Source organism: Hyperoodon ampullatus (assembly GCF_949752795.1).
Source record: "Hyperoodon ampullatus genome assembly, chromosome: 10".
Taxonomy (NCBI): domain Eukaryota; kingdom Metazoa; phylum Chordata; class Mammalia; order Artiodactyla; family Ziphiidae; genus Hyperoodon; species Hyperoodon ampullatus.
Window position 1 is genome coordinate 101,190,274 of NC_136923.1, and position 25,620 is coordinate 101,215,893.

The 25,620-nt window shown below is 48.6% G+C and overlaps 1 protein-coding gene across 1 annotated transcript in view; it reads right to left on the reverse strand.

Moving 5' to 3' along the window:
- Positions 1 to 1,890: 1,890 nt before the first annotated feature.
- The window catches only part of LY86 (lymphocyte antigen 86), a gene marked incomplete at its 5' end in the record, with an annotated part of 52,011 nt that continues 28,281 nt past the window's right edge, over positions 1,891 to 25,620 (reverse strand). Inside the window, 3 exons of the mRNA XM_079712773.1 lie at positions 1,891 to 2,264; positions 5,906 to 5,958; positions 24,910 to 25,038. Of these exons, the coding sequence (XP_079568899.1) occupies positions 2,181 to 2,264; positions 5,906 to 5,958; positions 24,910 to 25,038 (266 nt within the window). The 3' untranslated portion in view covers positions 1,891 to 2,180. The remainder of the gene's footprint in view (positions 2,265 to 5,905; positions 5,959 to 24,909; positions 25,039 to 25,620) is intronic.

Genomic DNA, 25,620 nt, shown 5'->3' on the forward strand with positions numbered 1-25,620 from the left:
TGAAACAGTGGCAAATCATTTATGAGAAGATGAGAAGTAATGATGTTCTTTGGCATGTCGCCCTCCCCCCTACCCCGACCCAGGCACACGTGGGTGACCAGCTAAGAGGGCTTTTGCCCTGGGCTGCCCACTGCCCCTTAACACCTCCCTCTTCTTGGGATGACACTTCCAAACTTCATCTTCGTTATTCTGTTCTGCCGGGGTTTTGATAATGATTCTGGCGTTTCTCCTACCAGGACTGTTTGTATTTTTTAATAGGAGGGTTATAAACAGCGAAAAGCTTTCTCAACTTGCAGGAGTGAAGCTCAGTGAAATGTAAGGCCCACGCTAAGGACAGACATATTTTGGAGGCAGAGAAACACTCTTTTCCCCCCTCAAATTACACCCTTAGTGCAACAGCTGTGTGCTCCTGCGTACTCAGTCGAGGCTAGGGTCAGCCTGTGCATGTGTGGAAATCTCTGTTTAACTAAACCTCTTTCTCCCTTCGTCTCTCCCTCTCTCCTCTCTTTCTCTCTCACTCTCTCTGTCTCTCTCTCCCTCTCTCTCTCACACACACTCAATTAACTTTAAGAAGAGAGTGAAGAACAGGAAAGTGAACAGCTTGATCCGCTTGTTCCCTGTCCCTGTCTATGGATGGCTGTGACGGCTGTCCTGAGCCGTCAGAACATGTGAGTCCTCGGGATCCACCCAGGGCCCTTAACTGGACATAGGGATGTTTCTGGAAAGGGAGCGGGAAATGTCTCACCGGAGGGGATGGAGAAGGACCAGCAATCCAGTTGGCCATCTGGGTACACAACAGTGTCCGCTGTGTGTGCTCAGAGGTTTGCCCCCGAGCCTGGCATGGCCACAGCAGGGCTTTTCTCTGGAGCATTTCGGGCGTAGGCGAGGACACTGCTATAATTTTCTGTCTCCACAACCCAGAAAACCTCAGATGCTGCTTTTAAGGTTTTGATTCACCAGGCATTTATGGCCTGCTATTCCGGGTAGTTCAACTATGTACAGACAGTAATTAATAGCAACAAACATTTTTAAACTATGCGTTTCTTTTCTCTTTTAATCTCTAACACAGTGGCACTTTTATCAACTGAGAAGGTCAACCCAGTCTCCCGACTTCGGCTCCTCTACAGGAGCAGGAGGGCCAGATGTGGAGCCCGTGGGGGGAGGAGCCCAGGGATGCTGGAAGGAGAGAGGTGGGGGGAGGAGCCCAGGGATGCTGGAAGGAGAGAGGTGGGGGGAGCACAGGATGTGGAAGGGGAGGTGGAGCCCCCCAGGGATTCTGCACATCCGGGGACAGGAGACACCAGGGACACCAAACGGCTCTGGCAACAGACAGGCCACCTCGTCATTTACAGGGGGCATCAAAGGAGGTGTCTCTGTACATGCATGATGTGGCCCCTGGTGGACATGTGGCTTTTTAATATTCCAGGGGATTGCAGGCTCCATGAGGGCAGGGACAGTGTCTGTCTTGCTCCCTGGAGTAGCCTAAGTGCTGAGCACAGGTCCCAGCATGTGAGTGACAGGCTGTGACTTGCTGAGTGAATTAACGAACACATTCACGAGGGCCATGGTGAGCTGGGGCCAGGACAGCCACGATTCAGGATAACGAGGTTTGTTCAGGGGAGACTGTGATGTATTGCTTGTGCGGTTTCGTCAGCTTCTGGGCCCTCACGTCCAGCTCATGGGGCTTCCCCAGGAGAAGGAACGGCTCCCTCCCCAGTGCTGTCATTACCACTGGGCCACCACTGTCCTGAATCTCTCAGCATCACTGATGCCGTGGCAGCCCCTGGCTGTGTGTGCAGAGGAACTTATGTTAGAGCTACAGGATTGTACCAAGATTCTTTAACAAACCACGAGGCACAATTGTGGTGCCAGTTTCTTTATTTTGGGCGACCAAGGAAGGGCCCCCAGGAGCTGAAAAAAGGTGAGTGATGTCAGGCGAGCACTTAGGGAAGAGGGACGGCCCCTCAAGACTGCTGGATGACCCCCAGGAGCTCCTGAGAAGCAGATGTTTCAGGGGCTTCATTACATCCGTGGAGCCTGGGGACCTGTGGTCCTGGGGCTGAAATCAGCACCTGCACGTCCCCGGAGGCTGGCTCTGTCGTCCGCTGGTCCTTCCTCACGGCAGGGTGAGTGTGAGAAGCTGCGGTTCCCACGGGACAGCTCGCCGCACTTCGAGATGCTCAGGAGCAAATGATGGTGGCGTTGGCGCAGGCCACGGTGGAGTGGTCCTGGGTGTACAGTTCCAGCAGAACTTGGTACTCTCCCTGAAGGGATACGGGGAAAGCAGGAGGTGTGTGAGCCCAGAGCCATCAACTTTCAGCAAGCGGTTGCGGAGCCCTTCTATGTGCAGCCTCTGCTCTGCGCAGGGGGGGATAAAGTCGAACCACACAGACCGTCCCCACCCGCCGTGGCTCCCGGGCTGGCTGGGAGACACAGGTGGTGCCCATGATGAATGGCTAAGCCCGAGGGGTCTCGTGTTCCTGACGGAGCTCCCACGGGGGTGCTGGGCTGACCAGGGGGTGCTGGGCTGGCGTGCGCTGGTTTGCAGCTTTAGGGAGGGTGGTGGTCGAGGCAGGTCCCCTGAGCAGGTGACGTCGGGGTGAGGACCTGAAGGTGGTACGGAAGCACGCCATGCCGACTGCGGAAGGTGAGGGCCCGATGGGCTCCGGGGGAGAGGCTGGGGATGGCTTCCACCTGAGGCGTGGCCTGTCCCGACCTGCCTGTCAGCGGGATCCCTCCGGCTGCCGTGGGGAAAAGAGCTGGGGATGCGGGTAGGAAGCAGTAAGACCGGGTAGGAGGTGGCGAAGGTTTGGAGCAGGTGGTGGAGATGGGGAGAGGGGCGGGATTCTGGATGGATCTGGAAAAAAGAGCCGATAGGATTGGCTGAGGAAACCCACGTGGTGGGAAAGAGAGGGGTCGGGGTGACCCCGAGGACTCTGGCCTGAGCAACAGGAGGGATGAAGTGTCGTTTCCCGAGAAGAGGGAGGCAGCTGGGGCAGCAAAATCCAATGACGTGAAACCCAAACGCTCCGCTAGAGAAAGTATTTCTGCCTTTTAGGGTTCCTTTCTGGCGACAGCGCACTGCAGAGGACTCCCCTCTGTGGTCAGCGAATGCCAGCCAGGCCGTGTGGAGCTGCAGAAGGAACCCAGGCCTGAGCCACGTCTGCCGTGCTCGTGGCTGAAGCTCCACCCGGCCCCGCAAGCCACATGGTAGGGCCACATCTGCAGACTCTCTGTCCTGAGAAGAAAAACTCAGGAAACTCTGGCACATCTTTGAGGAGCCTGTCACCCGAGGAAGGGAAGACATTTAATCTATATAAGCCGGAGGGAAGGAACAGATCAGACCACTGGATAGATGTTGCATGAAAGGTCTCGGGCTAGGAGAGAGGCACTTTCTAGCAACTATCAGAGGCCCAGGAGTGAGTGGCTTCCTAGCACGGATGGTGTCTCAGGCGTGAGGGCTGCTGAGGGTGACCTCAGGCACCCTTCACCTTGAAGATTCTCTGACGGTCTGGGCTCCCTGAGTCTGCTCAAATAGCAGCAGCTGTGATTTCAGAAGCAGTGTTAGGAGTTTAAATCAGAGTGTAAAGGTTAGAGAATTAGTTCTGAGTAAAGACCAGCTCACATTTGCGTCTGATGGTGTTTCATCATCACCATCATTGTTATCACCATCAGCTACTTTTAACTGTCCCTGTGCATTTAAGTACGCACCACACAGAGTTTCTGAAAACCAACTGAATTTTTCCCATTGCTTTCTAAGCCTAGTGAAAGAAGTAGTATTTGAATGAAGGCGTTCCAGATTACAAATTACAAGACATACATACTGCTTTAAGGGGGCGAGAGTATTTAGGCAACAGGGCCCACCTGTGGGCAGGAGGAGAGGAGGATGCACAGAGAACAGGGGTCTTTCTGCTGTTTGAAGAGCGCTGGATTTGTCAGGTAGGAGTTTGTAGTTGCACCCTTTGCACTTACACAGTTCAGGCCGTACCTGCCAGTTGGCATCCAAGTTGGAAGCCCAAAGGGCCTCTAAATTCTAAGTGAGAGAGCGGCAGCCATAGACAGACGCCCGCTGCAGGCAGCACTTCCATCGGGGCCAAGGGGCTGGTTGTGTTAGAAAGAAAATAATACCAAGACACTGAAGACTGACTGCTGAGTGGAAAAGTTTTCGGCCGAGCGGGGGTAGAATTAGCACAAAGCCCATCTCTGGGGGATTTGGCGGGAAGAGGCAGGATCTGGGGCAGGTCTTTTAAAACCAAACGTCTTCACACCATTTCTGTCCCATATTAGGAAGCAAAGTCTCTGAGCCTTGCAGGCTGGCTGTCAGCCAGGGGCGCCGGGCTGGTCTTGGGCCAGCGTGAGAGCTCAAGTTGGGGATTAAGGCCTCCAGCTGCCTCTGCTGCATACGTGACAGATCACATGTGTCCACTCTTCTTCTATCCCCTGTCAGGCCTGGCTGGGGCGGGGTCAGGGCTGGCCAGGTTTCTGCTCCCCAGGCCCAGGCCCCAGAAAGGGAAGAGGTACGAGGGCTGGACAGAGGGCATCTGTGGATGCTTGAACAAGGAGGCCAGGGGCCAGGTGACCTGGCCTTGTCTTAGTCTCACGTCGGGCAGTGCCCCGGGGAGTACCGTCTGTTGTTGAAGGACGTGGGTAATGCGCTCACTCACGCATCCCAGGTGGTTGCAATAAAGCTTTTTACATCTCTGCTACCTTTTCTTTCAAAGTGATCCTGTGACTTTAAGTTCTTTCGCCTCTATTTCACAGCAATTGCTAAGAGTAACTTTTTTTTAAAGTGAATAATGCAAGACAAAAGTTACTTGTTTGCAAATTTTAAGTCAGTCTCCAGTGGAGGTGTGGGGGAGGGTCCAAAGGAAAATGGAGGAAGAAAAAGAATTGAAATGGCAGAGATTTAAGGCAAAAACTATGCGAGAGAAATCGTCTCACATCCTGGACTGGAAGAGAGTTTGTGCAACTCTCATATTATGCTGAAAGGCCCGAGGAGAAAACTCTGGAAGGCTGGACACTTCCCAACTGCCAGGGCAACACTAGTGAAAGTCCAACATAGTCTGGAGACTTGATGGCTTGAAACTGAGGAACCCAGAGGCTGGGACAGAAAGGAAACATACAGGGAAATGAAACGAGTTCAAGAGATTCTTTATGGAGAAGGAGATTCTTTTCTAGAGTCGTATCAGGTTTCGGAAGATGCAAAGGCTGAAGTTGGAGACCAAAAAATGAAAATGATTACATTTTTGTGATTCTTGTGATGTGTTTCTGAAGGATGCTCTCAGGAGTAGTGTGTTGCGAATGGATCGCTATGTCAGAGCTGCTGGAGTGCAGCTGTTTCATAAAGTCACAGTATATTGAATGAAGAGGAATTAGAGGAAAAATCTACTCGTAGCTGTGAACCTCACTAGTGAATGTGCAGGACGTGGTCATTTTGTTTATTTACTGGGTGGTAGCTTGTGAATACTGTGCGAGAACGGTAACTGGGGAGCTTTATGCTTTCCGGGCTGTGTGCTTCTTACTTTCTCTGAACGACCAGCCTGTCTGTGGCTGCCGCCCTTGCCTCAACAGCTCTAGCCATGTGGAGGCCCCCCAGACACGGCCAACCTGTAGGACAGGGCCCCAGGATCCCTCCCCATGGGAGCTGTCTACACAGGGGCTGCCCCACAGGACAAAAGTGTTAAATACCAAAATGCCAAAACCTGTGCGTCAAGCATTAGTAAGTGCCCACGACGACGTAGCCACTTCAGGGAGAAAGGGTTTTCTTCGTGACGGGCCACACAAAAGCTTTAAGTTTTTAGTTTAATTCTTTCCTCCTCCTCCTCCTCCTCTGCGTCTCCTTCTTTAAGAAACTGCTAGATACAGTAATTAAGGAACAAAACAAAACAGAAAACCAAAACCTTACCTCAGGAATTTCAAATCCAGGATTATTGACAGGGCCGGCATAATAAATCTGCTCTGAAGAAACAGACAAAACACACATGAGGTCATTCAATCATTGAAAACAAAAACGATTTGCTCTATTATCTCTGCTTGCTGTGCTCTGGGGATCCACTGATGAAGACAAATGTCTCTGTGCAAATGTTGTTTATATGCTAATGAGGAGACTGACGGTACATAAATCACTAAATGAGATATAGCATCCAGACTGTAAAAAGTGCGAGAAGGAGACACGCAGGTCATGGGAGGGAGGCAGATGGAGTGACAGTTAGGAGGCCAGGCTGGCCCTGGGATGCTCAAGGTTAGATCCTAAGACAACTTCTGATAACTGATTGACCTTGGATAGTTCTGACCTCTTTGGGCTCAGTTTCCTCGTTTTTAAGATGGGTATAATAATGACAATAACAGAGCTGAGAGGAATGAAGAGAGTTAATCAACATAAAGCACTGATAACAATGTCTGGAAAGCACTCAATAAATATTTGCTAAAGTTACAAACTGGGAGATGCCATGTTTTGAGAAGGTGGCTGGTCCGGGAAGCCGTCTCTAAGGAGACGACGTTGCATGATAAGATCTCCCTGAGGGAGGACAATGAGGCAATTATTATTATTATTATTTAAAAATTTTATTTTATATTGGAGTACAGTTGATTAACAACGTTGTGTGTTAGTTTCAGGTGTATAGCAAAGTGATTCAGTTATACATATACACGTATCTATTCTTTTTCAAATTCTTTTCCCATTTAGGTTATTACAGAATATGGAGCTGAGTTCCGTGAGCTATACGGTAAGTCCTTGTTGGTTCTCTATTTTAAATATAACAGTTATTTAAAGAGCTGGGGGAAGAGCACTGAAGCGCCGCAGAATAAGGACAAAGGCCCTGATATGGAAAAGAGTTTGAGAATGTGGAAGGGTGGAAGGCAGATGGATTTACCAAAGCAGAGTGAACACAAGGGTCCATGTTGAGAAGAGAGAAAGTTGGAGAGACTGAGGGGAGACAGGTGTTCCAGGGCCTTGAGGGCACAGTAAGGAGCCAGGTGGAAAAAAGTCAAGTGGAGATACCTAATCTATGCTTTGAAGAGATCATTCCGCTGTGTGGAGAGGCCTAGAGTGGAGGCTGTTTAGTGGCCGAGGAGAGTGATGGGCTGGTGAAGCGTGGTGGTCGGGGGGAGATGGAGAAAAGCTAATGGAATCAGGATGGTATCGGGAGGGTTTAGGACGGAGCATCTGGGTAGATGGGGTACCACTCACTGAGATGGGGGGGCTCGAGAAGAAGGAGTGTGTGTGTGTGTGTGTTAACTAAAGAGCCCTATTTCTGGGAGGTGGTTATTAAGGGTCCTTGAAAGCAGTTGGTCACATGAATCTGGAATATGGGGGAAGAGGTCAGGGATAGAGCTAGGACCTATTGGAGTCAGGATGAGAATGAGACCTCCCCTAGGAAGATAGAATTAACAGGCAGGGAAGGCGGAAGGGCCAGGACCACTCCTGGGTCCCTCCAACATTCAGGAGTTAGGGAGAAGAGGGGAGGACAGCCAAGAAGACTCAGAAGGAATGGCCATGGAGTGGAGGGTAACCAGGGAGAGGAGGGGGCAGAGAAGCCAAGAGATGGATGGTTTTCAAAAAGGAGGGTACAGTCGACCATGCTGACTGCAGCTGAGAGTTTACGTAAGATAAAGACAGAAATGTGCAGTGGACTTGGCCCCATGGAGGTCATTGGGTGACCTTGACAGGAACACTGGAGAAGTGAGAACAGACGCCCAAATGGGGTGAGTTGAAGACTGATACGGAGGCGAGAGAAGCAGAAAAAATGAATGAAAACTGGAGGAGGGTGTGGGTTAAGAAGGTTGTTTCTCTAAGATGGAGACACTGTACCGTATTTGTGGTTTGAAGTTAATGATCTTGAGAGAGATTGAAGATGCAGAAGAGAGGAAATAATGGAAAGGATGAGTGTTTCAGAAGGTGGGAGGGGAGGGCTTTGCCTCTGAGAGGGGCACGAGGATGGCTGCCATATTTACAGGAGAGAAAACAGAGCAGAACAGGTTCAGACGTAGGCAGACCTGTAGATTGGCCGGTGGGCCAATGGCAGGCTCCTGTCTGATTACTTCTGTTTCTTAGTGAAGGTCATGGGCAAAGAGGTGGAGGAACGTGGACAGTGCGGGAGAAAGTGACTTGAAAACGACAGGATTGCTAGGCAGCATTGCATTTGTTTGTTTGTTGTTTTTTGGGTTTTGTTTTGAGATTTGTGGCATAAATTTCAAGAGACTGCCGTCAGCCCAGATGCGTATTTTCTCAGCAACATTCAGTAGCTCTGATCAGGGTAGAGGGGGTAGATGGTTGAGTGGGGGTCTTGCTGGACAAATGTAAGGAGAGAAAGGCAAGGCTGTTGGGAAGAGATGCAGGAAAGCTGATGAAAACAGACCATGGAATCTGAGGAGGGTAAAGGAGACGATGAAGCCGGGAGGGGTTGATCGATAGTAAAATCTGCAGTGGAGTCAGCTGGATGGAGTTTCCATCACTGCAATCCACGACCTAGAGTACATGAGCTGAAGGATGTGGTGAAGCCACAGGGAGGACGGCTTGACGGTGAGATTTCAGAAATGGCGCCCTTGCTGCAGTGACCACGTGCAGGGCTCACATGGGAGAGGGTGCTGAGGCGGAAAGGGGGGTGTGGGTGTTGGAGGTGAGGCGGTCTAGGGGCTGAGACATCGTGGTGTCAGTGTTGAATACTGAAACCTCATACAGTGGCTGTCTCCTCCGTGATCCCCCAGCACCGTGCACTTAGCATACGTCGAGCAGAGTGGCACAGACTCTGGGGCCAGGCTATCCGGGCTGGGCTTGAATCTTGACTCTTTTTCTTGCCAAGTAAATGGATTACCTATGCCTCAGTTTCCTTAAAAGGAAATGGGTTGATAATAATATCCACCCCATATGTTGTGCACATTTAGCACACGTAAGACTCTTGTAACAGAGTTCGAAGAGGGACGGGCACATGGTAAACACTGGACTAAGACTTGCCTAGTTCATCTGCCAACCCACACTACTCGCGTCCATTTAAAAGAGGCCAGGCGCTATGCTAGGTGTGATGCCACAGTAGACAAGAATGTTATGTGAACCATCTGAATCACTGAGCACCCAGAACTGTACTCAGTTGTTTACAGGGCTGTTTCCTTCTCTGGTCAGGACCTCTGTGTCTCCTGGTTTACACAGCTCCCTGTACCCTGCGCAGAGCCTAACACATGGCTGGGGTGCGATATATGGTTAATAAATGAGGCCATCAAATGAGCAGACCCAGAGCCAGGATGCGGTTTGCCAACCAACTGCATTCTTGCGCCTGCTATTGTAATCCTCCTCCAGCTGGAAGGGTCCAGGTCTGGCACGTGCTGACAGAGAAGACAGGATTAGGGAAGGAGCCACTCAGGGCAGCCACTGTGGTGATGAGGGTGGAGGGATGGTGGGGGAGGATGCAGGAGAACGAATGCTTATCGGTTTATTGATGGCGTCGGGGGCCGGGCTCTTTAATGGCACAGTGACTTCCTGCCTCACCCAGCACCTGGTACTTAACAGCTGCTCTGTTAGTATTTGGAGACAGACCAAGCTCTCCCCAGTTAAGGGGCAGGGGCAGGGGCAGCGTGGCTGGGGCCAGAGCAGCTGCCCACATGGAGCCGTATCAGGGGCATGAACTTCCACCACACGACCTGTGCTCAGCATAGCCTTTGGCTTCTGTTCGATGCCCATGTCCTACCCTTCCTTCCCACGGTCACTTCCTGGTACCTTGCGGGGATGCCACGCAAACCTGGTGTGGGGGGGGAAGACGTTCCTATTTCATGGCTCTAAATGTACTGATCCATTCGTCGTTAAAAGGAAACATATTTGGTTGTGGATATAAGCAAGAGGTTTATTGGAAACTGCTGCTGTGTATGATGTGGTATTAGAAATAGAAATGTTGAGGTCTTGAATCATATCCTCAGGAATCTTCCAGTGCGACTGGGGAAGAGACAATGACTAGCTATAGAGTTAGCTGTGTGAGGAGTGAGCCGAGGGTGTGGGCGGTGAGCCTGAGCGCAGAGAGCTCCGCGGGGCTGCCGGGCTTCATCCGTAGGGCTGGAGGGTCTACAGCCCCAGGGCACACGTTAGGATCCATGCTGCCCCTGGGGTTCTGTGGCTCAGGGGCCCAGCTGCCAGTACATAGTTTCTTTTTAGGACATTATCTATTATCTCTTCCCTAGTGTACACTCTGACCCAAGTCAGGACAATCTGAGCAGAGGGTCGAAGAGACTCGGGACCCATCTACTCTGGCACGAGACGCTTTGCTTCATTTCAGTCTAGAGCTGTCCACTTGCAGCCTTCTCGCTGATTCTGTGACTCCTAGGTAGGCTTCCAAGAAAATCCCTTTGCTTTTGTTGGCTGGACTAGGTTTTTGCTGCCTGTAGCTCAAGGACCATGGTCGCTAGGGGCATGAACCAGTTAAAATCCCTCATGCTGGCCCTTGGAGAATGGGACACAGCTGACTCAGGAGCAGGGTCCCAGGACGGGAGTGAGTATGCCCGTCCATGTCAGGTCTGGTTGGATTCCCTCGGACACGTCTTGTACCCACTTCATACTTCTATTTAGTGTTCTAAGGTGACACAGCACAAACTGCTTGATCCTGGAGGCTGATAGAAGGGTTCAGGGCCCAGCTCTGCTACTCACTAAGTGTTGGTGGATGATTTGCTTAACTATCCTGCGACTCAGCTTCTGCACTTGCAAAATAGAAATAGGAGGAACACCTCACCTGCAAGGCATTGAGAGGACTCGGAGCTTGTGTGTCAGCTCACGGAGAAGACTGGGGTCCCCAGTAAGGGTAGAGACAGCAGTTGTTCCTTGTACAATTATTCACTGGATGTGAAGGAGAGTGAGGTGTGACAGCTTGCCTAGGGGATGCTGAGAAACACACCAAGGCTGGGTTTGGGAATCTTCTTCCTGAGCCCATGTGCACAACTGCTAAGTTCTGCTGGTATCTTTTTTTTTTTTTAACTTCTGTTTTAAAAAATGTATGAGTGCTGTTCTTGGAAGAACACCAGTCGAATGATATCTAGCATTTTGTTTTGCTCATTTAATGCTCTAAGATTTGCTAATTTGTGCTTCACTATTAAGGTCCTTTACTGGGGTGAAAGAGTGTCATGAACTAGATCTTCTTCACTTTACAATTTCAACTGGAGCTTTTCTGGGGACCCACGAAGTTGCTGAGAGTCGCTGCAAGTAACTCATGAAACTATCTTTTTTTTTTTAACCTGATGAAACAACACCTTCCTTTTTCAGATCATCGCTGATTCGGAGATTCCTTTAATTAACATCCTCACACTCCAATACGATAGAAAGAGCCCCAGTATATCTGTACCCACTTCTTCCTTTCCTTCTTTTGGAATCTTGATCAGTTTTTAATGTGCAGTGAATTAAAGAACTTCGCCCTTCTGCTTCTGAATACTTGAAGTCATTTCTGCCCATCAGCTTTTCTGGGGACCCAGATCTTTGTGTGGTTGGCACACAGTGTCTTTTTAGAGAGGAAATGGATTTTAAAATGTGGACATTAAAGGTCCCAAAGAGTGTGGATCAGACTGATATGAGGCTGGGAGCTGCTCAGTAACCGAGGCAGATCATGGCCTGGAAGGAAGTGCTTGTAGATTGTGTGGATTCCGTTAGATGGAATCTCACCATTTCCCAGCCCTTGCTAGTATCTTATGGGAATTCCCTCCGGTCTTTCAAACTTATTACAAAAATGTCATCAATATTTAAGCATCGTTAAGGTCCTTGACAGTGTAAAAATACTTAGAGTTACAATTTATCAAAAATAGGCCAATTAGTATATTCCGAGCAAAGACTTTTTTACATGGATCCTTTATTCATTTACTCCCATTTGACCCCCAGGGACTGGGGGGCAGCGTTGAACTAGGAGGACACAGCCCACATCCTGCCGTCCAGTGAGTGGGCGGCGTCGTGGGGTCCAGGAAGCGTGAACATGGGCTGCTGTGGGCAGTGGTCCCAGGGTGAAGAGGGAGGTTCCGGGCGGACCAAGAGCCTCGTCTCTGGAGTGAGAGGGAGTGAGCGCTTTACTCTGAGTAAACTCTACACTTGTCGTTCCTCTCTGCCTTCGGGCATTTCCTTAAAGGCCCCAGGTGCGGCCACCTGTGAACCACATCCTCAGCTCCCGAGCTCTGACCAGCCCTGCTTCCTTCGGTCTCCGACCCCAGAGGGTGTGTCAGCATCTCTGGTCCCACCAGGCAGTGCTGAGCTAGTTGCTGGGTAGGACCCTCATTTAAATTAGTAAAGAACCTGCCTGGGGTGGGGACACAGAGGAGTGTTCACTGCCTCTGGGGCGGATGCGGCTGTAAATTGAACCCCTGCGCTGCCCCAAAGCCTTGAGGTCCCATCAAGGTTTCAGTGGATTCCGGGCAGGTGTGGGCAGGTAGCCCTAGGCTAAGTCCAGGCCCAGATCTGATGTTTTTATTATGTATTTTTGGTGTGTCCTGATTGGTCAGCTTCTCTGTCCCCTGGGCCATGTAGCCTGTTACCCTCTAGAGCCTCGGCAGGTCCCCCCCGAGGGGAGGTCAGAGGAGGACTTCCGCGCTGTGAGCATGCCTGCACCATCTCAAGAGTGATCTGGCAGCTACACCGGTGCAGTATAGCAGACGGGCCACAGGGGATGTGAGTGGGAGCGGAGACTCCTGGTGTCCCGGGCCATGTCCCTTAGCCCGCCGTGGAGTCACGGCGGCCCTGGTGGCAGCCACCACGCTCTCCGACATCCTCCCAGGTCAAGGGCTTCCCACTTTCCTGCTGCTCAGCAGCCCATGGAGGGCGACCGGGCGGTGCAGGACCGTGTTCCCTGGAGGACGCCCTCAACCAGGGAGGATTGGAATCCAGGGATAAATGCCCACAGCCTTCTGACCTTCAGAGGGATGATTCTGAGACACACATCTCGGTTCCCCAAGGGTCCAGTGGGCCGACCCTACTCCACGCTGGTAATCAGGTCCCTGACACATGGCTCCCTGGCTTTTCCTCCTGCCCCGAGTCCGTCTCACTCCTCTCTCGCCCTGCATCCTGACATCACTATCCCATAAATTACCCCCTGAATCCTTGTCTCTGGCTTTGCTGTGGGCGAGGAGGGACCCCAAACTGAGACGCTTCCTGGCAGAAGGTACACTTTTCCCAGTTTGTATGAAGGCCATGTAGGAGCTAGAGGTGGTCCTGGAAACCTGGCTGCCAATATATTTGGACCTGTTTCTGGTGATGGAGCCACGCAGCCTAGAATGTACATCTGAAGCCCCTGGAACCTGTTCTCTGACTTTAGCCCCAAAGAACAGGAAGGAGGATGGATGCCCTGGATGTCCCTGTGATGGCTCCAGCCTCACCCTTCCAGAGAGGACAGGGTGAAGAGAGAGGGACAAGGAGGTGATGACCGCAGCTGTGCCCGGAAGGGGGTGAGCGGGATGTGGGTGCGGCTGGGAGGGTGCCAGCAAGTCTGAGGGAAGAGGGAGCAGAGAAAGGAGGGGAGAGGCGCCTGGCCAGCCTCTCGGGCTTTTTCCCCGTCATTCAGCTGGATGGAGTTGTATTGTCCCTGAGTAGTGCACCCAGTGGTGTAGCCTGTAATATATAAAGTAAGTTTTAAAAACCTGGAGTTGAAAGCTTTGGGATTCCTTGGCATGTCAGATGACCCTTTCGTTGGGAGGATCATTTCTGCTGCTACTGGGGGCTCAGTGGTTAGAACATGATCAGTTTCATCCCCAGCATATCACGAGATGTCCAGCCGGTTGTTGGCCCCTTTGGCTGCATGGAGGGTCAGCCTGTTCCAGGAATCGTAGCTTGTCCTTGTCAGAATCACAGTGGTACTTTGGAGCTCATGACTATCTAATCAGAGTTTGGGATCCTACACGAGTGTTCTTAGTTTTGCCCACGCTGACTACTTTGATTTCTTTCCCTGTCCATTCAAACAGGCTTGTGAGATCTTCTGTATGACCTTTTACTACTAGAGAAACCTACTGTTATTTATACCTGGAGACATTCACTGTGTCCTTGCAATGGATCATGTACAAAACTATAAAATGGGGGCTTCCCTGGTGGCGCAGTGGTTGGGAGTCTGCCTGCCGATGCAGGGGACACGGGTTCGTGCCCCGGTCCGGGAAGATCCCACATGCCGCGGAGCGGCTGGGCCCGTGAGCTGTGGCCGCTGAGCCTGTGCGTCTGGAGCCTGTGCTCCGCAATGGGAGAGGTCACAACAGTGAGAAGCCCGCGTACCGCAAAAAAAAAAAAAACAAAAAAAAACTATAAAATGAGCATCCTTCCAGGGCTTACTCACTCATGGCCCTGCTATTCCACCTCTCCAGCCACTCAGAGATATGCTTGTTACCTGCTCTTTTTACCCTAATAGCACGCTGGCCTCTTCTCGACGACAAACTCCTATAAGGGCTCATTGTCCATCTTACTCCCTTTAGAGAAATGTTCCCACACATGGGTCTCGTCACTGACTTCTAGCCATATAGTTTCTCCTCTGGGCAGGTGACATGGCAGGTGGGAGCTTTATGGGGTCTGGGAAAGGGCGACAAGAACAGCCCAATAAGGCAAACCTTTTCTGAGCAGTGATAGGATACCCTAACTGAGAAACCCGTATTTTGCCCCAGCTACATGAGCAGCTATATGATCTGTAAAGTTCTCCGAACTGTGACTTCTAGGAGGGCGTTTTTCATTGAAAACATACAGAGTATGAGTTTCCCTTGGATTATGCACAATTATTTGGCCTCTTCACATGGTCATGGTATGCAGAGTTCAGACAAGCTGTACTGGTTTTCCATTTGGAGATTTTACAGGCTACTGATGCCCTCCCCCCGCCCCAGCAAAGATGTCCATGTGCTAATTCCCAGCACCTGTAAATACTACCTTACAGGGCAAAAGGGACTTTGCAGATGCAATCATGTTAAGGATTTTGAGATGGGAGATTATCCTGGATTATCTGGGTGAGTCCAGTGTAACCATAAGGGTCCTCATAAGAGGGAGGAGATCGGAGGGAGAAGGTGATGTGAGGATGAAGCAGAGAGGAGTGATTAGGCTACAAGCCAAGGAATGCCAGCTGCCTCTAGAAACTAAAAACGTCAATGAAATGGATTTTCCCCCGAAGGTGTCAGAAGGAACACAGCTCTGCGGACCCTGATTTCAGACGTCTGATGTCGAGAACTGTAAAAGAATACATTTGTGTTGCTAGTTACTGAGGTGGTGGTGATTTGTCACAGCAGCAGTAGGAAACTAATACACTGATCTTGGACTCAGAGAGGGGCCAAGAGTGGTGGCTTGCTTGGATTTGGGGTCCCAGCAAAGGGCCCTTTGGAACCAGGACACCAGCATAATCTAGGATTTCAGCAAAAGAGAAGGTACCCAGGCCTATGGCTGGACTAGAGAGTGAAATTTCTAGCATAAATTCATACAGCTGAACTCAGGACAGATGGTTAAAAATATTTAGAGCCATATAGAAACTACTAGGTCAGAGATGTTCAATATAACATTCTGCAAAGATGCCACTGCTCTGTATCTGCAGCATTAAATATGGCAGCCGCTCTCCACATGTGGCCATTAAGGGCTTGAAATGTGGCTAGCATGGCTAAATTTTTAACTTCATTTAAATGTCAATGATTTAAATAGCCATCTGTGACTAGTGGCTACCCTATTGGACGGTGCAGTTTTAGGTCAGCACTGTCTAATAGAAACACAATGTGAGCCACATTTGTAATTTGTATTTTAAAAAAAAGGAAACAAAAACAAGTGAAATTAATTTAATAATACATGTATATTCACCTGAATATTAAAAATATTATAATTCAATGTACAACCAATATAAAAGTATTGATGAGATATTTTAAATCCTTTTTTCATACTACTTTTTTGTACAAAGTCTTCAAAATCTAGTGTATACTCTACACTCAGAGCACATCTCACTTTGGATGGGCCACATTTCTAGTGCTCAATAGCCACATGAGACTAGTGGCTACTGTACTGGACACAGAGTTAATGATTAAGTCACAGAGGGCCCAGGAGGTGAAATGATTTTCTCCAACTTCATTCCTCCTACAAGGGTTTCTTGTCTTTGCTGCCCAGGTTTCCTCTGTGAGACCTGTAACGTCTGTCAGTAAGAAGGGAAGGAGGATTTAAGTTTTTTTCCCTACAAGCTAGTTTTGGATTTCTGTGGCTAAGCATTTACTATAACTCTCAAAATACAAACTGTGCATCGGTGAGCTGATTAGATTCCCAGAAATGGAAATGAAGAAGATGGTGGTGGGAGGAGAGAGAAGAGAAGAAATTGAGTTGGTCTTCAGACGCCTGTGGCAGCCACAGGAAAGAGCCCTGTGACTGGAAATGATGAAATAGACATCACAGCGTGAGGCCCCCCTCAGATTGGGGGTCTCAGGGCTCTCAGGTTCTTTGTTACCAGCCACCCATGGGGTCCGAGTTTTGGAGTGATACAGGGGAGCTGGGAGTTGGCCTTCTCAACTAGCTTCTTAAATGATTATTACACGGAAGTGTAACTCACTGAATCAGATTCATGAAATTCCACAACAGGCCGAGAATTTGTAAAGGATCCCATATTGTCTTGGAGAACGAAAAATTCTTTGGTCCTAGGTCATCATTAGCCTCAATATTCTGGGCTCAACAAAAATAAAGAATTGATGGATTTCAAAGGACAAGTTTGACACATTCTTGGCTCATTTACAAAAAAGCATGAATTTGAAGATGGAGGGAAAGCTCCCAGGGCTACAGGATTCCTTCACAGGCAATATGTTTTCTTTCTTTTTTCTCACTTTCTTTCTTTCTTTTCTTTTCTTCCTTTCTTTCTTTCTTTCTTCCTTCCTTTCTTTTCTTTCTTTCTTTCTAGTAAAAAAAAGTCCTTTTTTTTTTTTTTTTTTTTTTTTTTTGCTTGGTCATTGCTGGTACCCTCTCTAGGGTGACCATTGTTTCTATTGTTTTGTTTTGTTTTTGGCAGTTCAAGGGTGGGCATTTTCTGCCAATGCAATAATAAACCACTGTTTTTGTTGATTCTCCATGAATTTGCAGCAGCAGCTGCTGCCTGGTTATCACAAGCAGGAAATCCACAGCTACTTGAAGTATGCAGACAAAGAATAAAACATGAAGAGAAGAAAGGCTGAAGGCTAAATCGCTGGTGCTTCAAATTTCCAATTCCATGAGAAATGCAGACAGGACTCTCTCCCCAGAGGCAAAAGGGGGCTGCATAGGCTCTGCTTTGTCAGCCACCAGAGAATACACAGCTTGGACCCAAGTCAGGCTCCTGCTACCTCTGAGGAAAAAGGTCCTAAACTTCTAAGCCTCCAAGGCTCTGCTGCCTCTCCAGGCCTTGTTAAAATGCAGACTTCCACTCTGAGAATGATGACTTCAGGGGCTCAGAGCCCTTGCTTGAGAAATCCCTCATCAGCTTCAGGAAGCCGCTGCCATTTATCACTTACTGAGCGCGTCCTGTATGCCAGACTCTATTCTAAGGGCTTTGTATATATTGTCCAATTTTATCCTTACAACAGTCCCATGAAGTCACTTGTACTTCCTTGTTTTCAGATGCAGAAACCAAGGCTCAGGGTAATTTTGCCTGAAGTCACATAACCATAAGGGACAGTAACGGTTCATCACTATGTAAGTCTGGCTTCCAACCTTGTGCTTATTCGTAACCAGACTAGTGGTTCCCAAGGTGTGGTCCCTAGACCAGCATCATCAACCTCATCTGGGGACTTGGCAAATTCTCAGGCTCCTCCCCGGAGGTGCTGAAGGGGACACTAGGGGTGGGTCCAGCAGGCTGTGGTTGAAGAAATCCTCCAAGTGATGCTGAGGCAGGTTCGAGTTTGAAAACCACTGGACCGGGCTAAGCTGCTCGCTCTCCAGTGGTGAGGCAGGCAGCAGAAACTTCTTAGAAAATAATATTGGTTTTGGCAGCATGCTGCCTGCAGCTCTAACATGACGATGAGGATAATGACGGCAGAGAACCTGTGTGATCCCCAGGTGGCAGAGAACCATCACTCCCTTCAGGGGTCTGTTGACTCATCCAGAGGAAACGGAACCAAGACACACGAGTTCCCACGGAGGCCACACTGTCCTCTGGGCTCTGACCAGTGGTGGGTGAACGACAGGCCCAGAAGCTGGGATGGGGAGAGACTGAGGAAACATCCCAAGGACCAGCAGAGCAGAAAGCCTGAAGCAAAGCAACTTGGAGAAGCAAGAGGTCTACAACGGCCCAGAAATCAAAGATGAGCAAGCAGGCCAGCGATGCTACCCCAGAGAAGATGTATTCTTAAACTGCGGCCTCAGGTAAAGCCACTTATTCCCCTTCTTTTAGAGCAGAAATCAGTGACCGAGTTCCTGGGGCCTGCATTTATTAATAACGTGTGCCGTGAATGCAAAACCCTTGAAAATTGAGGCCCGAGGTAAGGCTGTGGTGTGCTTGATAGAGGCTTTTGGGCCATTGGCATAGATCAACGGTAGAACTTCTTCAAGGTAGCACTTGCCTAGAAGGTGTTTTGTCCTGTTTTCTCCTATAGGTGCAAGGTATGAGGCATTTTGCAGAAAGTGTTTGTGGGAATTTTTCCAAATCTAGGCAATTTCCAAATTTCTTCTATTTCTTAGACCCGAGAAAAGGAGCACTTAGAAACAGAGACAGCAAAGACAATGGAGCTCTGGCTGATGACATGTGAATTGCTGATCTAGACAGAGCTGTTAGGACTGAACTCTGTATAGTTACGGTCAGATTGAGAAGCCTCTGCAACTGATGGTCTCAGGCGATGGCCGGGCTCACGTGCTCAGCGTGAACCAGGACAGACAAGAAATGCCCAGGTTTACAAGAGGGAGAGAGGACAGGTGGCTGGCATGAACGCCCACTAAGATTTCACCTTCATCTATTCATAGATATGAAATCAGGGAGATTTGCAGCAGCGTCCCTTAGCTGCTGTCAGGGATAGTATCTGCCTTGCGGGCAATGTCATGTCAGACCTGAAAAACTGTTCTCAGGGGATCTTCTCTGCTGTATATTGAAATTCATCTAATTATGATGTATTCCCCACTTTGGACAAACACTGAATGTAGGTAAGTTTGGATTTACATAAAAGATAAACTAGGGAGCAATTATTTCTTGACTCATCAGCTTGCAAAACGTGTCACTGTCATATTTATTTTAATTCCAAGCTTTCCCAATGCATTTAAAATTAAGTCCACAACTAATGTTTGCCTGTAGCCTATATATTGCACGAAGTGAAGTATGGCAGTACCTGTTGTGTGTATTTCATAATAGATTTTTGCTCCTTCTGGAAAGCGGTTGTTGCACATGTACATGGACGGGTGCACCATGCATCAGCAGTTCTCACGGGACTGCTGTCTTCTCTGGGATTCTGATACATGTATGACGTCAAGTCCTCTCATCGTGTTTCCTTCATGTCAATCACAGCTGTCAAGTGCCAAAGAAGATCCCTTACCCTGAAGGTCTCCTAGTTTATGATCTTATATATCCTGTGCATACGTGTGCACACATGCACACGTGCACACACGCAGGCACACACTATCTAACCACATGGAGATTCTACCAGCATTACTCTTATAACTTGAGACACAGACCTACTAGAGAATGCACTTGAGGACACGGGGAGGGGGAAGGGTAATCTGGGACAAAGCGAGAGAATGGCATGGACATATATACACTACCAAACGTAAAATAGATAGCTAGTGGGAAGCAACCGCATAGCACAGGGAGATCAGCTTGGTGCTTTGTGACCACCTAGAGGGGTGGGATAGGGAGGGTGGGAGGGAGGGAGACTCAAGAGGGAAGAGATATGGGAACATATGTATATGTATAACTGATTCACTTTGTTATAAAGCAGAAACTAACACACCACTGTAAAGCAATTATGCTCCAGTAAAGATGTTAAAAAAAAAGTTTACTGCAGCTTCCCTCCTCAGGGTTAGTAATTAGGTGTGGTCTCTAGGAACATTCAATTTAATCCCAATTCAGTCGTAGACACGGATGGAGCCAGTTTGAAAGCATCAAGATCAAGCAAAGCAAATGGACCTATATGACCTGATGCCAGGAGGAGAGAAAGGAGCAGGGGAGTCTTGACAGAGTAGGAAGTAAACCAGGGGCCGAGTTTGGTTCCTGCTCAGTGAACCCACAGCCGGTAAAGGGGGAGCATAGGGAAGGTGTACAGGGTGGATGCTAGACGATCCAGCACTTTGATTCAGATTCTGTGTAACTCCAAATACCATTGAGTATTAAGTAGATTATGATTCTTTTTTTTTTTTTTTTTTTTTTTTTGTGGTACGCAGGCCTCTCACTGTTGTGGCCTCTCCCGTTGCGGAGCACAGGCTCCGGACGTGCAGGCTCAGCGGCCATGGCTCACGGGCCCAGCTGCTCCGCGGCATGTGGGATCTTCCCAGAGCGGGGCACGAGCCCGTGTTCCCTGCATCGGCAGGTGGACTCTCAACCACTGAGCCACCAGGGAAGCCCATGATTCTTTTTTTGAAAACTCTTATTTACTATCCAGAGGGGAGAGAATTCATCCTCTCTAGCCTTTCCTACAAAGATCAACTAATATTTAAAAGCACAACCTTGTAAATTTATTATAATAACAAAAGAGATTTTCAAAAAGATGGAAATAAAGATCTGCAGTGCCACCATTTAGAGGTAATCATGATTAGCACCTAAGTGTATACTATTTCAGAGTTTTTTTGGTGTATACACTTACATACATTTTAATAAAAACAAAATCCAATAGTGGGTACTCTTTTAGAGCAGCTTCTTTGTCATTTAACAATATTCTTATGAGTATCTTTTTATGTAACTTAATAATCTCCTACAACATCATTTAAAAGCACAGCAGATTGTGCCTTTGTTTGGTTGAAAAATTGGCTGAATTCAGCCAATTCCCTATAATTGGACATATAGGCTGTTTCCCCCAAATTATCCATCACACCCTAAATGCAAATGTCAAAACAGCATCATTGGCTCTTCAAATCCCATGTGCTTTTGCCTTAGAGCTAGCTGTGGAAGATGCAGAAGAAAAGGAAACATTTTATTCACACAGTCTTACTAAGCCTGACCCATTCTGTAGTGTTATCTGGCTTGGGGAACAGCCTGCTGGGTGCGGAGGAATGCATCGTAATGCCGTGGAAACATCACACAACTCAACTGCGGCTGATACCGTGCATACTGTGTAGCCTGTGGTGGACAACAAGCCTTGTCACCGCTCTGGTGAGAAGGACCTGCAACCCCGGAGGCACTCAGCTTTCTCCTTAATACGTCACCAGCCACCACTGGTGTTTGAGCTTGAATTGACTTCACTTCTCATTGGTGCCGTTTTTTCCCCTGTTCTAATCACTTCTTTTCAATAGAAGCATTCCTGCAGTAGGTTTGTGGGTGGGTTAAAAAAGTTTAATAACCCAAGAAGCCTCTGAATGTAAGATTTTACTCTTTCCTGGCTTATGTAATTGACATAAGCATTTGTTTATGCCGCATCTGTGTATCGCTTTTCTGATCGTTTTATACTATTTGAAATGTCCTGGCAATTCCCAAAGTTCGGCTTCTCAGCCCACCTGTTCAGTTATTAACCCCACAGCAAGAAAGCCAATAAATGGCTGCAGGGCTGCCCAGTGTTCAGATAAGATAAACACCAGCCTTTCAAGCTGCTGAACTGAATTGGACTACCTCAGTTTTGGGAATAATATCTCTTCTGTTTTATTAAACTTATTAAAACCATTCACGGAGGAAAAAGTAGTTCCGTTTTCTTAAACGTGGAGGACCAAGATATTTACTAGGGTTTGACATGCTTTTGGCCTGTGGCGTGCATAAACATCATCAGATGGTCACTTCTGAAGTGGGCTGGTAAACTTGCATTTAATCCATCATATGCAAATTCAATTATTTATTGCATCTTTATTCGGTGCCAGGCTCTCTTTGTCAGGTCTGCAGAGATAGAAACGAGCAAGAAAGATTCCCCCTTCCTTCAGGGAGATGACAGTTTGAAGTGTCTGCCTTCAAGGAACACTTGCACACACACTATATAGTATAATTTCAGCTGAGATAAGTAAGAATGTGATACTCCAGGAGGATCCAGAGGGAACATTTCACCAGGCTGGGGGCTGGAGGAAGGTTTCCCAGAGGAGGTGATCCTTGAGTTAGGTCTGGGCAGAAGACAAAGGGGGAACAGATATTCGAGGCTAAGGGGACCATCGGAACAATGTCATGTGGGTGAAAACACAGGGTGTGGTCGGACAGTGGCAAATGACTTATGATAAAGCTGGTGCTAAGGGTACATCCTCGTGGGGCAGGATGTGTCTAGAAACAGGCTAGAGTCAAATGTGTGATGAACTCTGGTCACTAAAGAACTTAAACTTTGTTCTGTAGAGATGGGGACTCTTGGAGTCTTTTGGGAAGGGGGGAGACATGATCAGATCGGTATTTGAGAAAACCATGCTGGCAGCAGTAGGGAGGGAGGGAAACCAATTAGAAGCCATTTCCATCATCCAGGAGGGAGATAGGGAGACTTTATCCAGGGAGTAGAAGGGAGGAGAAGTGAAGGACAGCCCAGTATGTGTCCTTTCTTACTAAGCTGGCGGTACTTCCAAGCATACCACTATGCCAGTATGCTTGGAAGAATGCATACCATACATTTGGGTCCAAGAATACTTATTTGGGAGAAACACTGGAAAGATAAGCCAAAGACAGGAGATAGGACAGTAGATGCCAGCTAGAGGTATCAGCTTATGAAGACATCAATCTTTCTCAGGGGGGTTATTATTTAGTTATCAGTTCAAGATGCTTTGAGGTCCTCCAAAACATTCTGTAAAATCAGGAATGCTTGCAGACCATCAGCATTTTATGCTATATTATATATAGCTTCTAACTGGCTTTCAAAGAACCTAAGGCAATCAGGAAAGTAATTCTGTATTAAATTTCCCAGATTGCCCTGTTCCAACAGGTTGAGTCCATGGGGAATGACCTCTACCCATCCAGTTTCCTTGGCATTTTATACCTCTTTAATGCAACTTGGAGGAGTTGTCTTGTGAATCTCCAATCCCTTCAGACCATCATGAATGTCTTTGAAGGCAGAAACTATTTTTGGTTCATCTTCAGGCTCCCCAGAGTGCTTGGCATGGAGTAGGGACTTAGTGTTGAAGGAAGGGTGGAAGGAAGAAGGAAGTGGGAAGGAGACTGACTGTAGGGAGCGGAGTTTGGTACAGGCATGGCCGAGGGCAGGTAGAAAAAGTTAAATAGGGGCCAACTCATGAAGAGTTCACTGTGCTGGGGAAATACATCAATGCACCCGATTAATCAGAAATATATCCAGTAAAGTTGAAAAAGGAAAACTGACTAGTCATTCTTTGTTAGGTTAGTTAAGAATTCTAAAATGTCCTGATTCGAAACAAAGTCAGATCACTGGCCAGAAAGAGTTCTTAAATAATAATTTGAAATAAACTCCTGGTCAGAAGGCACATTCGTACATTTCATTGTTGGTTCTTTTGCTCATTCATTCCTTAGAAGCCAAGATTAGGGCTCTGGAGCCACAGCCTGTCCAGGTTGAAGCCATGGGTCCTTCACCAGCTCTGTGACGGCACAAGGTCCTAAAACTCTGTGCCTTGTTTTCTGCATCTGTAGAGTATTAATAATACTAACTCTTGAGGGTGGGGTAGGAAGTAAATGACTCGCTGGATGAAAAGCTCTTAGAACAGTGTGTGGTACCAGAGCTTAATATTGCGTTAGCTATTTCACTCTGTATATGTGCTGTCCTTAGCACTCCCTATGTAACAGCACATTCAATACCCTGGGAATAAGAAGATGGAGATGATAGCACCCCATCCACAGAAAGTCTCTTGGGGATGACAAATGGGAGTGAACGATTAGAGGCCAACATGGAAGGTGCTAGAACTGAGCTATGAGTCCCACACTTCGGGGAGCAGAGAGGAGGGTCGGGAGGGAGGGCTGAGCTGAGGCTTGTCATCTGCACATCACAGCCAAGCCCACCCTGCTTCTTCCAGCCGGCACGCCCTTAAACTCCCCCATTTTCCTGCACAGACCTCCCTTGTCTGCATCCCTTAGGATGGGAAGGGGACCCCAGTTCTTCTCGATTGTTTGTTCAGAAAGCACAACTGGCTGATTTCTCTCTAGTTTGCGTGAATGTGGAAATAGAGAAGCAGGTGTTTGTGGGCTGTGGGATTAAGGGTCTGCTCCCCCTTGGCCGACGGGGACGGGAAGGAGTCCCTGGGAAGGGGGACGAGAGCAGCTTCCGGGGAAGGTCAGTCACAGGTCAGACCCAAGTTTTAGTTAAATACACAGAGGCATCTCAGGGCCTCAGTGAAGGTGGTGGTGAGTACGAGGAGGACGTGGCGGGGGACAGGCCAGAGCGGGGTACGAATAGCAGAGGGTTGGGGGTTGGTGAATTGGAGAAAGAGGAGATAATACAGTGGGTTTCATGCTTCTATTCAATATATTTTGAGTCAAGATACCTAATGTCCCTATTGGCCATTGACTCAAAGGGAACGACCACAGTTCAACAGTGACATTTGGAAAGCTTCGTTTTATCCCGCCAGCGTGTATCGAGGAGACCCTGCCACTAAAGGGATCGCTGACGAGAAGCCTGGAAACACTGAATCTCAGTGGATTTGGGGAAGCTACTGGTTTTTTCTGTCGCTAGTCATTTTTCACAAGGTGCCACCACGAACAGTAACAAGTTTCTCTTTGTACACACCCAATAGGCACATTTCATTTGATGTTCACACTCCCCCATAAGGCAGGCCCTGTGGGATGGGCCGTGTGGTCGTTTTTATACAACACATGATGATACGTGAGGTTAAGCTCGTCCACAGGTGAGGGGGGAAACCCAGACGCCGGCCTGGGTGTCCTGACCTCCGCCGCAAGCCCCTGTCCATGTCCCTCTGGGCCTCAGCCAGCCATCAGCCAGCCAGACACCTACCTCCTTTCCTTCTTCCGCAGAAAGAAAACTTGGGTAGATCCACTTCACAGATGGGGTAGGAGAAGTTCAGAATGGACAGGCCTTTACTGAAGAGAGCGATGTCCAGAAACAGCCCCTTGATATCCTCCCCTGAAGGGAAAGGGAAGACCAGCTTTCCTGTTAGTGTGGGTTTTGCTGTGCATCAAAGTGTTCAAAATTCATAAAAGCATGAGCCAAAGGACCTTTCTTTTCCAGAAGTCTGCACTGTATGGGGAACAGTTTTCTTTTTTGGTAAAACAGCATTTGGGCAATGCTACTGGGACAGCCCTGGGGATGCAACGCGGCCCTTTCACTAACTTCATCTGCTTGGAGCAGGTAGTTGACCTGCTCCCCTGGCCTGATGCCATGGCCCCTGAATGTGGCGGCCGGGGGCCTGGCTTCCACAGCTTCTCAGCTACGTAGTCCCAGGTGCCTCCCCTGAGAGCAGTGGCCTGTGGTCCAGCCTGCCTACCCTCACCGCTGACGCCAGGCAGACATTGTCCCGTTGTCACACAGGAAGCTTCCTGCTGCTCTGCAGAGCTGGCTCCCGACTTTCTGCCTTTTTCTCCATCCCTCCCTTTTAGGTTTCACTCACTCCTCCTTCTATTCCTCTTTCCTGTCTGTCTCTCCCTAAAGCATCCATGGAGCTGCTGGTATAGAGCCCAGAGGCTGTGCAGGGTCTGGAAATATGAA